Source organism: Gallinula chloropus (genome assembly GCF_964237585.1).
Source record: "Gallinula chloropus genome assembly, chromosome: 3".
NCBI lineage: Eukaryota > Metazoa > Chordata > Aves > Gruiformes > Rallidae > Gallinula > Gallinula chloropus.
In genome coordinates, this window is record NC_140087.1 from 24548835 (window position 1) to 24564581 (window position 15747).

Consider the following 15747-nt stretch of genomic DNA (forward strand, 5'->3'; position numbering starts at 1 on the left):
TTACCATCAACACACTCTGCAGTCGGGTTTTCACAGTCTCCTATTAATGAATGCTGTACATTTCTGGGTTGCACCACTCATATATCAAGCAGGAGCAGGCACTGCCAGATCTGCTGGATGCTTCAGAGAAATGAGAGAAAGAATTCAGTGGAGCTAAGACTTTCAGGTTGCAAGGAAAGAATGATTGTGCTGTCTTGGGAACAAGCCAGGGAACTTGCAGGTAGGTGTGGGGTGGTAGGCATATATTGATTTGGTGTTAGAGCAAGACAGAAAGAATCCCTTTTCTGCAGCCTGAGAATTTGGATTCAGGTAGGATAATACATTTTTCTGGGTCAGTGCATACTGACCCTGGAATGCCATCTTAGGCTTAATTAATAACAAAAAATCTTTTTGGTGACAATGTGTGGCACCAAATTCCAGATATTTACTGCACTTTGCTGGGGAATGATGCAATGATAAAGCTGTGCTGCATACAGCTTTCAGCAATACCATGGGCCATCAAATCTAATTTTAGGCATTAAAATTGATTATATCAACCTCAATAGTTCCTCCATTCTCCTGCTTTATCTCCCTTTTACGCTCAGACTTCAAGTTGCTTGTCTGAGTGGAACATTCTGGTGGTGGGTATGTATTTCATACATGTGTTTCTGGGGGAAGGCATAGGGGATCTCCCAGAATGCTGCCATAGTGTATCAGTTGGAAGGGCAAAGTTAGGAAATGGCGGGGGGGGGGGGGGGATGATGGGGTGATTGGGGGGGCATGTCTCTGCGTGTCTGTAATTCTGAATACACACACACACACACACTCAACATGTGGATTAAACTCTTTCTTAACTGCCCTCTCATGCCCTCGTGAGCTTCAGTGCTGAGGGTTGCTGCATCCAGACTTCATCCCCTTGAAAAACCACCAGAAGATACACATAGTAAATAAACAATGTGGCCTTTAATCTTCCCGTGTGGCCTTCGGATGGAGAGAATGTGCTGAACGTTTCTGCACTGTAATGTTTCTGCACTGAAACAGAAAAGCCAACTGGCAGTAGGTGTTGCTGAGTCCTGATTCTCAGGGAACGCTTGCTATGATTGTTTTAAAGAAAGACTTCTTATTTTATGACCATACTACTAGCTTCTGAGCTTTTTTTACCCTTTAATGACAACAATCTTAAAGATGTAATGTATTCTACTTCAAATTTGCTGCTGTGGAAGGTTTTGTTTTATGGGACACCGTAGGTTTCTCCTTGGTTCAAGAAACACAGCGATTAATTATGTTCTGAAGGAGTGGATTTGCTGTTCTACAGTACTATTAAATTAATTGCACACAGTATCTTTGGCTATACTATTGTATTCGATTCCCAATTAAGAAGTGTTGATCAAGCAGTAAATTGAAAGATACAGAGAGTGTCTTCTACAGAAAGACAGAGAGTGTCTTCTAAGTAGAGGGTATTGTAATTGTGATTTATGTCTTGTATCAATACTGGTTTACAGTTGCATTTTTCCTCTCTACTTTCAGAGATCGTACCCTATGCAGCTTTGTCTATCTGTGTGCCCCATCAGGTCTGCATTTTGATAAAGGAAAGCTATTTTAAATGACTCTCCATGTGTTCTTGTGCAGACTTCATGTCAGTGATGAAGTGGTCTCTTTCTTCTAGCCCAGCACCATGCTCTTCTCCACTTCTGCTGCATAGGCATGGGCGTACGAAGCCTTTCAGCAGTGCTGCTCCATTCTGAATCTGCCCTGGGTCATATGATGGGGAATGGGCACAGCTCTGCATAGCGCTTCCCCTATATAACTCATGGCTACATTAGACCCTAATTAAAGCAAACTGCACATTAAACATTTTATATTGATCTTTACCATTTTCATCCAAGAAACTGTTTAATAAAAAAAAAATGCCCATAGGAATTTTACACCAGTTTGCTCCACATGTATTTTTCTTTTCTCACCCAAGTCATTGTATCTAGGTGAAAATGCAGAGCTGAACACAATTTGCATCAAAGGATTAGAGTTAAGGCATCTTAATCATCTCACTACTGTAAGGACTCACAGAGCTATTCATGACTATCATCTGTGCCCCACTGCTGGGTCAACATTTTCTAACAGCTTCCAAACTGAGCACCCACTCTGGGCACGGGAACAGCTAGTGTGAGGGAAGGACCTTCACTGCGGTGCTACCTCAAGTGATGTTCTTCTGTTGCTTTGTCCAATTCCGTCCCAGTAGAAGTGCAGGAGAACTCATCTTTTCTGAGTGTGGAGTGGTAGGGAGGCAGTGGGAGCTCAGCACCCAGCCTGGCCTGAATCTCTGTTGAGAAAGGAGTGGTTTGGCAAGGGACAGCAGCTTCCCCTCCGCCCCACCTTGCTGTGTATAGACAACAATAGGACCGCCATATGAGAGATGTTGCCAGAGAAGCTGGTGAGACCCAAGAGATAGGATATGGTACTTGGGGCATGGGTGCTTGAGTTCCCAATTTAGCATTAGTGCAACTTGACCTTGAGTACTATATGTGGTTCTGGGCCCCAGAAGGATGTGAAGGTACTCAAATGTGTCCAGAAGAGGACAATACATCTAGTGAAAGGGCTGGAAGGAATGTCCTCTGAGGAGCAGCAGGGAACTCTGGGTTTGTCTAGTTTGGAGAGTAGGTGGCTGAGGGGCAACTTCCACTTTCTACAGCTTCCTAAGGAGAGAAAGCAGAGGGAGGTGCTAAGCACTTCTCCCTGGGATCCAGTGATAGGATGCATGTGGATGGTTCCAAGCTGTGTGAGGGAAGTTCAGACTGGGCATTAGGAAGTATTTCTTTACTGAGAGTGTAGCCAAACCCTAGAACAGACTTCCTAGAGGTGATTGATGCCCAAAGTCTGTCAGTGTTTGAGGCATTTGGAAAACTCCCTCAACAACATGCTTTCGGTCAGCCCTGTTCTAAATGTTTATCCTTCTGAACGCTTACATCAATAGGGGAGTATTTAGCCCCCAGTACAGGCTTGCAGCCTGATCCTTGTCAGACACTTTTCTAGGGATAATTTCACTGACGAGGGAACAAAATTGTTTCTTCCAGAGGTTATGCTTAAGTCAAGTCCCAATTCCTACAATACTTCCAGAAAGCACAAATATTTTTTTTCCCATCTTCATTTACTGGGCAGAAGGAGCTGGTTTTTTTCTCCCATGTGCAAACACCAACAATGATCCACACGTTCCTTTAAATTGTGCTGTGTGTGGACTTGGGATGAGTCCAAGTGAAGGCTGATGTAAATGCTTTGGCACAGCTCTTCACTGGGTTTTGAAGCCAAACTTGGTCTCCAGTTTAAATGGAAGTTTCAACCTTTATATACCTTTACATTTTATGCTGCAGTGCAGCTGTGGAAGTAGGTGAAGGCCCCCGAAGTGGAACACCCCACGATACCAGGGAGCTGACCACAACTGACACGTCATTTTGCCTGAAAATTTCTGGGGTTTGGTGCATACTTTCTTGCCACCCTGAGTTAGCAAAGATTAAATTTCCAAGTACCCTGATTGCATCCATGGCTTTAGTGACTGAGGTGACCTGAGGAATACAGATAGGTATTACTCTCACCTTTCAAAAGGAGGCATAGACACAGAGTCCTGGGTTGGGCTTTTTTCCCCACTGTTTCAATATTGCAATCAGTGGAGTTGTTAATCAATAGAATAGCAAGCACTCAAATACCATTAAAAGTAAAAATTTGCATGTAAAAAGAAGATGAAAATACAACTGCCTCGGTAAGAAACAGAACGAAATGGAAAATAAACTGTTACTGTTGAGGAAAGTAATTGGAGAACACTTTGACCCAAAAGGGAAAAAGCCAATTCAAAAGGACAGATATCAGGAGGATTCTCCCATGGATTCTGTAAAGATGAAAAAGAGAGGAGACAAAGAAGGAAAAGAGAGGCTGCAGTTTTGAGTCAGGTGAGTACAACAGTGGTCCTCCCAAAGTCAGTCTTGTCCTTCCATTATTCCCAGGCTCTGTGATGGGAATGGGGAAAGGAAGGAAGGTGAGAAAATGCCGGGCAATAGGGAGGGAGTGAGAACAGTAGCTTGATAAAATATAAATCAATTAAAGATTGAAAAATAAGACACAGGCAAGCCAAAGACAGGCTCTGGTGAGAAAGAATACTTATCCTGGAGCACGTGTCAGAAAGCAGAAGGGAGCACTGTTATGTCTGTGTCAGTCACAGTCTGTGACACAAGCACGGCTGACTGCACTAACGTGCAAGGTGGACTTCCACTCAGCTCCTGGCTTTTGGAAGCTGCCTGCAGGGTGGGTTTCCCAACATCATTTCTGTCTCCATCCACATTTACCCTGAAGGCTGAAGAAAAAGAACTTCACTTAGTTTTTGCTTAGCAAATACTAACTTCTGTTGTGGTTCATGTCTCATTTCAATGGTGCCCATGGCTTCCTTTCCCTCGCTGACAGTTTTCAGCTTCAGATGCTCATACCTTAATGTGTACCTCTGCCGTTGCATTTTATGAACCTTGCCCTGCCTCCTTTCCCTGCTCCTGCCAGCTCCACTGCTAGTTGTAGCCCAGGAAATTTATAAGACATCCTCTGGTGTGACTGATCCCCACGACCACCAAGAGCCCCTTACTGGTCCCAGCAATAACCATGGGTGCATGCAGCTCCTCTGGGTTCAGTGAAGAGCCCAGTGCTGGGGTCACGGTGTGTTTTCCCTGCACCCCTCCACACCCGCGTGGTCATTTCGGGCACACTCGCTCCCCTGGCAGTCTGAACACCTGCCTTCCTCTTGTTGAGAGCTGTTGGCGTCAGCACCCCTTCCCTGCAGTTGCCACGGGTCGCCCCCGAACATGGAGCTGTACAAGCACATGGAGCGTAACCGGTGGGAAGGGGCTTTGGAAGGTGGCTGTGGCTGGTAAGCTCCCTGAACTGAACTCAGAGTGAAATGTAACACTTTTTTCTGCAGAAAACTCACCAAAAATAGTTGTGTCTTTTCAGTACCACTGATATGCATCCTGTGCTTGTGCTAAAGGCCATACAAGCCCACCAGAACTAGCAAGCCTTAGCAGGATCTGGTGCACTCTTTTTGCGGTAAGTCTTTCAAAACCGAGCTTTGGGTGTCCAGCCTGCTGCCTTCCCCAGGGCTGGTGCTTTCTAGTACTGTTCCTGGGGAGAGGGGGCAGGCTGGTTCTGTTAAACTAAAGAATAACGTTGCTAATCTCGTACTGATGGGTGAAAGGTAGTCTTATGGGAGAGACTTAACATGGATGTATGTTAAAAGAAGACTCGAGGCAGCTCCCAAGAGAAGTGCAGTTTTTCACTCCGTTGCATTGCCTGACGCTGCAAAGACCGACAGAGGACCCGGCTGTCCAAGAGAACTGCTCTTGCTTCTCCTGAGCCGAAGTGATCTATTGCAGTCTCCTATTAAGCCCTAGGAGTACAGGGAAGGGATGAGCTTACCTAAACTTTACCGGGCTTTAAAACATTGCTTTCAAAAACACTGTGGTTCCGATTTTTACTGACTTTTCAAGGAAAATCCTCCTGCAAGACATAGTCTCTCCCTGCTTTCTTAGCAGCAGTTCCCGGGGCTCCCTTTAGCGAGCAGGGCAGGGGCGAACCCGGGGGGAGGGAGGCCGGGACCCCAACGCGAGGAAGCAGAGAGACAGCAGAGCAGGATGGATGCTGCCGGTAGGCTCGACAGATGCTTTTCCCCGCGAGGCCGTACGCTTTCTGGGAGAGGAAAGCTGTTCATCGCTGCTTGTGCGCGCCGGAGGGAGTGGGCTTGCGCTGAGCTCCCCGCTGCGGGAGACGTGGGGTTTCTTCCTTACGGGTCTCCCCTGTTATTGTCGGGCCGGTCGCGATGCTGCGGGCGCCCTGCGATTAGCCCCGGTGGGGTCTGAGAGGACTTGCGGGCGGCGGGAGCGACTTTCCCCCCCTTGCCCTCTCTGAGCCGGGGCGCGCTCCGGGGGACACCGCGGGGCGAGGCTGGAGGGACGCCGGGGGCGGCGGGCTTGGGGGACCCCGAAAGCGGCGGCGGAGACACGTTGAGGATGGCGGGGGGACACGCCGAGGACGACAGCGGGGAGGGGACAGAGGGGCGGGGGCACGGGAGGAGGGGGTACACGTCGCGGGCGGTGGGGGGGGACACGTCGGGGACGGCGGTCGCCCTGCCGGGAGCGCGTCCTGCCTCCGCCCGCCTCCTGCCTCCGCCCGTCCCTGTGTCACCCCCCCGCCGCCGCCGCCGCCGCCGCCGCGGCGGGTGGCCGGGCAGGCGGCAGTGCCGCGGGCCCCGGCGGCGGGGCCGTGCGCGGGGAGGATGGGCCGGTGGCGGGGCCGGGCGCGGGGCGTCGCGGTGGCTGTGGCGCACGGGCTGTGCTCGGGCTCGCTGAACATCCTGCTGAAGTTCCTGCTGGCCCGCTACCACTTCGCCTTCCTGACGCTGCTGCAGTGCCTCAGCAGCGCGGCGGCGGCGCTGGGGCTGGAGGCGCTGCGGCGGCGGGGGCTGGCGGCGCTGCCGCCCTTCGGGCCCCGCCTGGCGCGCCCCTTCGCCGCCGTGGCTGCCCTGGCCACGCTGCAGTCCACCCTCACCCTCTGGTCCCTGCGCGGCCTCAGCCTCCCCATGTACGTCGTCTTCAAGCGCTGCCTGCCCCTCGTCACCCTCCTCACCGGCGCCCTGGTGCTCCGCGACGGCATGCCCTCGCCCGGCGTCCTCATCGCCGTCCTCATCACTACCTGCGGTGCCGCGCTGGCCGGTGAGTGCGACCGCGACCGCATCGGAGCGACGGGACGGGACGGGGCGGGACGGGACGGGGCGGGCGGCCGTGCTGCGCCGCGGGGACCCCCGACGGCGGTGCCGCCTCTGCACCGACAGCTCCTGCCTCTCCGGACGGACAGCGGCAACCCGGGGGGAAAGGTGCGGGCGTGGAACCCCGGGGAGGCGGCTGCAACCCCGCTGTGGCAGGCGAACCTTACCGGGGGCAGGTGCGACCTTTCGGTCTCTGGACCTTTCGGGGCTGGAGCCCCGCTGTGACAGGTGGGATCTTACAGGGCTCAGCCCCATCTTAGGGAAGTAGGTGCGTCCTTATGGTGCAGCCCCCCAGGCGCCGGTTTAAACCTATGGGAGTAGGTGCGACCTGATGGGGGTACCTGCAACCTTACTGCACCGTTTTTTGGAGAAGGTGCAACCCTGTAGGGGAAGGTGTGCTCTTACGAGGCGGGAGGTGGGGAGGGGGAGGTTAGGTGCAACCTCACAGGGGTACATGTAGTCATCCGGGGTAGCTGCAAGCCCTGCTCGAGTAAGTGCAATCTTACAGGGGTAGGTGCAACCTCGGGGGTCAGCAGCAACCCTGTGAGACCTACCTGAGGTGATTTCCAATCGAGGTGTAGGTGGGGTGGGAGGCAAAGCTGGCTCTGCATGGCACCCCAGGGAACAGGGAGTGCACGCATGGGGAATAGCTTAATCTGAAGGAAGCCTGACAGGGGGCTCAGCAGGGAGGTTCTCGCTGTGAGGGCCCCATGCAGCTCGGCTTTGCTACGGGGAGCAGGAGGGCAGGGGGACCAGGAGAGCTGGAGGCCAGGCAGCCTGGCCAGCAGGAGCTGGTGTGCCCGCACTGGCAGGAGGATGCCAAGCGTTGCCGTGTATATGTGCAGTTTCAGCGGCAAATCTCCCACAGCATCTTTACAAACAGAGGAACGCATTCTGATTTTGGCTGTGTGATTTAGGGGGAGTAGATGATATTCAATAGGTTTGCAGCACACACACAATGCTATCTGTTGGGAGGTCAATGTGTCCAGCCTTGGGAAAAGCATGACAAATCTTAGGATTTAAGGAAAGGGCACTGGTGCCTATTTCCTAAATATCCTCCCAGCCCAAACTGGTGCTCTCTTTCTGTCTCATGTGCAAAAAAACCATGCTTCTTTCTTCCTGTGACTGTCCCGACAGGAGCTGGTGACCTGACTGGGGATGCTATGGGCTATGTGACAGGAGTGCTGGCCGTGCTGATACACGCCGCCTACCTGGTGCTCATTCAGAAGACCAGTGTAGATAGTGAATATGGACCCCTGACAGCTCAGTACGCCATCGCCGTTTCGGCCACCCCTTTCCTCATCATCTGCTCCTTTGCTAGCATGGACTCCATCAACGTCTGGTCATTCCCAGGGTGGAAGGACCCTGCCATGGTATGCATCTTCATTGCTTGCGTCCTGATTAGCTGTGCCATGAACTTTACCACCCTTCACTGCACTTACATTAACTCGGCCGTGACCACCAGCTTTGTAGGGGTGGTGAAGAGCATAGCAACCATCACGGTGGGCATGGTGGCGTTCAATGATGTGGAGCCCACAAAGTTGTTTATAGCTGGTGTTGTGGTTAACACCTTGGGGTCTGTCATTTACTGCGTGGCCAAGTACATTGAGACCAGACGGCAGAGCAATTATGAGGACCTGGAGAAAGAAGCTAGAGAAGAGGAAGGGAGCAAGCAGGCTGGGGACCAAGCATTGTTTGCGATGGAGGCAATTTCCCAGGAGAAGGGGGCTGAGGAAGCAGCAGTGGAAGGATCAGCCGTGGAGGACAGCCAGTGCAGAGAGGAAGAGAAGGACGGCACTGGGAAACCTGACAAGGGACCAGCGGTCCAGGGAAAAGCCACTGGCACACAAGAAGTGAACAAGAGCTTGCTGAAGGATACCTATCTTGGAGTATGGAGGTTGGTGAGGGGTGCTAATTACATAAAGAAGGATTATTTGATAGAAAATGAAGAGCTACCAAACCCTTAAAAAGCATAATTGAAAACCTGTTGCTTGAGGACAGACACCTGGTTCTCTGTACAGGGGGAAAGGCAGAGCATACATTTCCACATCAACCCTGACAAAGCCAAATCATGTAGGATGACTTTACCTCATTGTCAAAGAGCAAAAGGTCAGAATTTGCTCATGCTTTGGGCTTGCTTTCAGCTGCTTTCAGTACATCAGTTTACACCCACCACAGCTAATGGTGCCAAGTCCTCTGCTGTGGATACAGAGAGAGTTGGGCAACAGCAAGTCACGGGGCGCTTGCCCAGCAGCCTGGGCCATGGGGGACACCAGTACCAATGGGGTTGGCAGTGCCAGTGACATGACAGTGGCCCGTAGCTTAGCTTGTGTCTGGAGCCTTCTGATTTTAACAGCACTCGGAGGCTCTGTTGATGTGCTTCCGTAACTGTATCCCTCTGATTATAGGTACTCAATATAAATATATTCCTGCAATATATAAACTCCTACTAACTGTACTTTTATGTGCTCCTCTGTGTCAACACAATTGTTAACAGAGCTAGAGGTCGTGCCACTCCAATTACATCGGTGTGAAATCACCCTCTTAGCTGAAGAATTGAAGGTCTCCCTGTGACCAGGCTGTGCCTTGGATCTGATTTACATTGGGCAGTTTGTGTCTTCAGTAGAAAGGCAAAATACTTTTGTCTTGTGGTGTACAAGAGAGCAGGACCAGGTCTGAGCTTTGGAGAAGCTGTGGTTGGCAACAGGAGGATGTTTTCCTATAAGCTTTAACTATATGTAGCATCGGGAACATTAGTTTGACCCAAATAAAAGGGGTTGGGAATGCTGGACCATATTGATTTGGTTTGGGAGGGCTATAAAAAAGTAGGGAGACAGTGTGTGCCTTGTGCTGTCCCCAGCTTGTACCCTAAATTTGGGTGAATCGGAGCCTAGGCTGGAACCCATGTGTCCTCTCCATCTCCCTCTCTCAGAAGGACAACGATGGTAGGAGAAATGGGGACACGGCCTCTGCTGGGGTTCCCAGGGGTGCTTCTGCAGGACCATTCTGCTGTATCCTGGCCACGTACTGGGACACGGCTTCTTGCGGATCAGCCCTCGCTGTCCCCAGGGGTGGGATGCAGGCGGGAGCTGTGGTGTGCCCCGGCACGTAACATGTCCAGGCACTCGCTCATGGGCCAGGATGCTCCGTGCATTTGGTGGAAGCTGTGCCTGACCCCTCCCCATGGGCTGCGAGGGGCAGCGCTGCCTCTCCCCCCTGGCCCTTCCACCGCTCCTGTGGGAAGCAGGAAGCAGGCCTCTGTCCAACATGCATTTACTGGAAGAGGCCAGGGAAACATTTCTTAGCCTGGGGTACCCTTTTGGGAGGCAGAAGTCCATGGGTCAAACATTTGCTCAGGACCAGGCTGAGAAGGGATCTGAATCTTCCTCATGCCAGAAAGGGTTCCCCAGCCATGAGGCCATCTTGACCACAGGCTGAAACAAGTTGTTATCAGCGCCTGAAAAAATGAACCAAGTTTGCTGTAGTTATATCATTATTGTTGTTGTTGTTGTTATTATTATTATTATTATTATTATTAAAGCCACTGAACTGAAAAGCAATTATTACCACAGCCCTAATAAATGAGTGCCTAGCCCAATGCCTTCTCAAGTCAGGCAAGGCAGCATTAGTCTCACAGTGCATTCAGCGCTGAAATCTGAAATGAGCAATTTACCCAGCAGGGAATATTTGCAAAACTGATCTCTGGGGGAGCTTTAGATGCTCATCAGTAAATGCAGGCAGAAATGGTGGGTGTGACGGGGTGGGTTTATTTGAATGAGTGCAGAAGTTGGGTGACCTGGCATCACCTGTGGATGTTGAAAGAGGCAGCTGTAAAGACATGCAGGCTCAGCTGGGGGACAGGGCATGGAGATCTGTACCTTGCAGTTGTGTTTACGAGTTGGGAGATGCTGGCTGTGTACCAAAAGACATTTACTTTCTGTTCAAGCTCCATATGGCATCTTTTTTCAATAAAAGCACTATTTGTTGCTTATAGGCTCATACAGTAGGGGGGATTGTTAGTTTTTCAAATCTGTCCTAGTCTCAAGAAGTTTGTGCCTATGAGTTATAGTTGCCGTGTTACCGAACTCATTATGATACTGAACTCTGTTGCAATTATACTGATGATGGCTGAAGAAAAAAACCCCCATGTTTCTGATCTGTCCTCACCGTGCTCAGTGTTTCCTGTCCATGAGAAAGGTGGAACTTTTTACCACCCGGATGCCTGTCTTAGACCCTGTGGCGTAGTCCCCGTGTTTGGCACCTGCTGTAGAAAGCTCTCCCACCAGACTCTGGTTGCAGGACTTTTCCCTGGGGGGGGTTCAGTGTTTTGCTGCTTAATGTTGTTGAAGTATTAGTAGAAACTTGCAGAAATTCAGACAGTTTTGACTGTGAAAAAAGCTGCTGTTACTATGTTGTACATTTGCATGTATAGTCGAGATGTGATGATATTGTGTTCTATTTATACCTGTGAATTCCCTAAATTAAAATGGGAATTTGGCAAATGCAATCCTCTTTTTTCAGTAACAGAGACTGTTGCACAATAAAATAAAAATACTGCCTCGTCCTGAGGTATTTTAATAGCATCAGCGGAAGACTGCAGAATGAGATGTGGGAATAAAATGCACTGCTTTCCAAAAGCCTTCTGGTTTTCTTATTGTTGCTACTCTGGGGTGCTCATTTTTGGTTCATTTATAGTTATTCCTGTGCCTTCCTGCTGTCCAAGTTTCCTCAACATGTGACCACACACTATAAATACTGTCACGGACAGAGGGACTGAGGACAGGCAAAGGAGCACAAGAATCCGAACTGGCTGCAGCTTGAAGCATCTGTGGTTCTCAGCAGTGATTTCTTTGGTCACATATATAAGATGATTTAGTATCACACGTGTAACCGCTGTAACTATGGAATGCATAAGATGATGCTTGTTATTAATGGTTTTGTTATATATAAAATCATTGCATTTATTGAAGGACTTAATACTGGTTGATTTTGGGGTTTTTTTTTTACTTTTAATTTCTTTTTATAATGTTAAATATTTGTATTGCCATCTGTGTCACATGGCAACCCTAGGTGATGACTTAAATGTTAATTTTTGCCTATTTTCTTCAGGTGAAAGGTATGTAATGTGCCCATGGCTGAAACTGGGCTGTGCCAGACACTGGGGCTGGTGATTATTGCTCCACACAGATGTGCCTGCAGGACAGTTTAGAGAAAGAAACTGTCCTTGTTCCAGGATAATGAATGAACCTGGTACACAATGACTTCTTTGAGAATAAACATTAATTTCAGTGTCAGCACATCATCGAGTAACACCTGCCCTGGCACCGCTATATACGCACGCACATCTACACGCACGCACGCAAGTACACACGCAACAGGAGAATGAAAGCCAGACAGGCTATCTTTCCTCAAATATATATAGTGTTCTCAAGAATATTTGGAGGCAGAGACAGCTAAAATTTCAAAAGATAAATGATAAATCTGCATACGTCACTGACAAACTGATCCTGCACTTACCATTATTTCCAGAAGGAAAATTAGCAGCAGCCTACAAAAAAACAGGTGAAAGAAATCTGGTGGTTTATTAAGCAACACTCTGCAGCCCTGTGTATGTCCAGGGATAGTTTATTGCCAGCGCTTTACAGCCTGCAGTAATTTGATTGCATCCGTTTACTTCAGGCAACGGTTCCAGCAGGTGGATAAAGGTGTGAGCCCCCCAGCTCTGGGCTCTAAATTAACATTTGAACATTTTGCTGCTTGCAGTGGCTAAGGTTTGGCACCACAGACTCCTGCCTCCTTGCCCTCTCTGCCTGCGCCCTGGGTAATTTCACATACCGCTTTGTGGTTTCTTCTGTGTATGGGGTTTTTTTAACCTGAAGTGCAGTGCAGGCAATCAGCTCAGCTTCTCAATTAGCTGCTGTGTTCATGCTTCAGCAGCTTGTTGGAGGTCATCAGGAAGCTTTTCGCTTCAACCTCGCTCCTGCTGGGAGCTGATGGGCATGCCCATGCCCTCTTTTCCCTCATTCCCTCTGCGTTTCCCAAATCTTACTTCCAGTGTCCAGCCTGAAAACTCCTGCCAGTGGTGGAGGACTTGCCACACAAGCTTCTTCCATTATTTTTTTTCCTATTTTTTTCTCTTCTCTTGTCTAGAAGGGCAGGGAAGGGGTGGATCAGCAGGATCTTGCATGTCCAGATTGCTTCTTCCTACCTTCGTGTATGCTTCTGCACACACACGGCTCCCTGCGTACCAGGTCCCTGTACAGCTCAGCCATGGCTGCGTACCAGCTTCTTGTGGAGCTGGGCCAGGGCTGCGTACCAGGATCCTGCGGAGCTGGGCTGTGGGCAGGATGGGCGCAGGATTGAGCCAGCCAGCACTGAAATCTACAGGTCAAACACGCCAGCGCAGACATTTATTATACATGTAAAACCAGAAGGAGAATTTTTTTTCACAGTAAGAAGGGTTTGAGTAATGAAGCTTTATACCTGGAAAGGGGTTGTCATCATTATGCCTGGTAAGCCAGGGTAATTGTTGTTATAGGTGGAGACTAGGAAAGCCAGGCACACTTAAATGCTAAACACTGAGTGTGAATAGGAGAGAGACTGTGCCTGGGATGAAAGTCAGAGTAGAGAGCATGAAAACCCTGCTGAAAGAGGTACATGAAATTGGGATTAGGACAGATGGGAAAAATATGAGAGTTACAAATTAGGACAGATGGGGAAAATAAGAGAGTTTGCAAAAAAGGCAAAATGTTTCCATTCGTATCCTTCTCCTAGACCCACATCCCAGTGAGGCTGGAAGACAGCCCCTCTACCAAACTGCCGTTTCTCGCTGTTTTTACACAGAAAGAAATAGTGAGGTCATCCATCAGCAGCCCAGGGCCAAGCAGCACAGGGAATCAACAGTGACTGCGCTTGAATTTCAGGCCCTGGAAAAGCGATACATGTGAAGGAAAGTGGCAGAGTGAATGACCTGGCTGGGCAGTGGACAAATGGATTTGCTCTTTGTGGTCTTGTGATGTTTTCTTACCAGGCAGATGTAGGAAATTCTGCCCTGGGCACATTAATTTTGATTGATAAGTTTGTCCCTTATCAAATAAAAGCGATGTCAATTCTGTTCTCAAAACGGTACCATTTTTTTTAATTAGGCTCTATTGATTTTGTTCCTGACAAAACAAGACAGATTTCAACAAGTTCTTAACAGAATACATGATTTCTCTGAAAAGGAGCGATAACCGGTAAAGTCACAGACTGTTTCTTGCCTGATGTGGGAGGGGGCCAAATGAGAAAGAATAATGAGCTGAAACAGGTCAGGAGCAGTCAGGTTTACCAGCTGCTGTAAATATTGAGTGTCATCAATAAATAAAACCAGCTACAGGGCTCTGTGTATGGCACCGTTTACTCCTTGCATCTTGCATCAGCTTAGTTCTCTTTGCTGAATTATTGGTCCTCAGAGTGTCTCTGCAAATCCGTCCGTATGGTCTGGCCAATTCCAAACTGTGTACACGTGATTAAAATGTAAAATGTGGATTTTCCCATCTGGTGATCACATTGCTAGCCAACCCAGGCTCCAAGGGGGAGAGGGGTTCCCTCTGTCAATGCTCCTTCTTGAGAGAGTGACCATTCAGTTGCACAGGAGAGGTCCCACAACGCACGTTATTACGACCATGCAAAAAGTGGATAAATACATCCTTACCACAATTTTACAGGAAGAAAATTGCATTTCCTTAGGCATAGCCATTGCCAGGCTGCCAGGTCGGAGTATTCATTGAGCACCAGGAGGCTGATGCAAACACAACACCACAACAGTCACACAGTTTTGGCCCTGGGATTCACAATAGTTTGTAAACTAAAAAAAATACTGCAAATTGGGGTGCAGGTCTCTGTGAAGAGCTCCCCTCCAAAGAAGCATCACTGCCAAGCCAGCAACACATGTCAAAGACTCCTGGCACAGGGCAGGATTGCTCAACTGTTCTGTTTGAGTTGCTGGAGTTTTTTGTTAATATCAGTTCAGCACGAGCAGAATGATCACGTCCTGCAGTGCCTTCTGGGTGCTGATTTCCTCTGAACCAATTGAATGTTGCCCTGGCTTGATTAGACCAGGGCTAATTGTTCTGCATCCAGCCCTGTCATCCACCACAGCCAGCACAGTTTCTTCTTCTGTTTGAGGGATCTGTTTAACAGTGATTATATATACCTGTGTGCTCATGAAGGTCTAAAGCAGAATCAGCTGTTCTGAGTATTCAGTGCTACAGTTTAGGAAAGATACTACGCAACAGCTACTGTATGACAGTCTTGGCTTCAGGTGAAATTCATTCCCTCTAGTTTATCGTGATTTCCCTTCAGGTGTGGAAAATGAAAATGGGACCTAGAACTGGCTTTTTGGCAAAAGATTCTTCAGGAGGTGTTTGGGTTATTTGCTCCCCAAGCTCTAGGCTTTTCCTAGCTTTATGTGCCTCAGTGCCTCTCCTCCAAACTTCCAAATTTTGTTCTTGAGTGAGCTTTGGTACCTTTCTTCTTGTGTTCCCTTTCTGCAGACGTCACCTCTGCCTGTCCCCATGGCTGGTCAGGCTGGGCACACTGTGGTCCTGGGCCTGGCATGCACCTTGTGAGTCACCTTCAGGGAAATCAGAGCCGCAGCCAGCTGCAGGTTGCACTCTCCTGGCCAGAGACAAGGACACACTGTTGTGTGATTGAGCTTCATTACTGATTTATACTGATTTATACTGGTTTATACCGATCACGAACACAGTGAGTAAGGTCTTCAGAGCCAAGGAGGCTTCACTGCACCCCTGCATCTAAAGCAAGAGTTGAAACTGGGCTCCTCTTGGTGCGTTTTATAGACCCAAAGTGACGGCATGTAAAGTGACAAGCCTTGAAGCCTCGGGCTGCTGTGTGAACGTAGATTCCTAGGTGGCAATATAGAGCAGTCACTGGAACATCTTCCTGGTTTGCCATCACTGATGCCTGCCCATTCGTTAGCC

The 15747-nt window shown here is 49.2% G+C and overlaps 1 protein-coding gene across 1 annotated transcript; it reads left to right on the plus strand.

Annotated features, from left to right (window-relative positions):
* Positions 1-6277: 6277 nt before the first annotated feature.
* Positions 6278-8733, plus strand: SLC35D3 (solute carrier family 35 member D3; the record flags this gene model as incomplete). The annotated part of the gene is made up of 2 exons (XM_084261036.1): positions 6278-6713; positions 7904-8733. 2 exons carry the CDS (start codon positions 6278-6280, stop codon positions 8731-8733), a joined length of 1266 nt encoding a protein of 421 aa, XP_084117162.1.
* Between the last annotated feature and the right edge of the window lie 7014 nt (positions 8734-15747).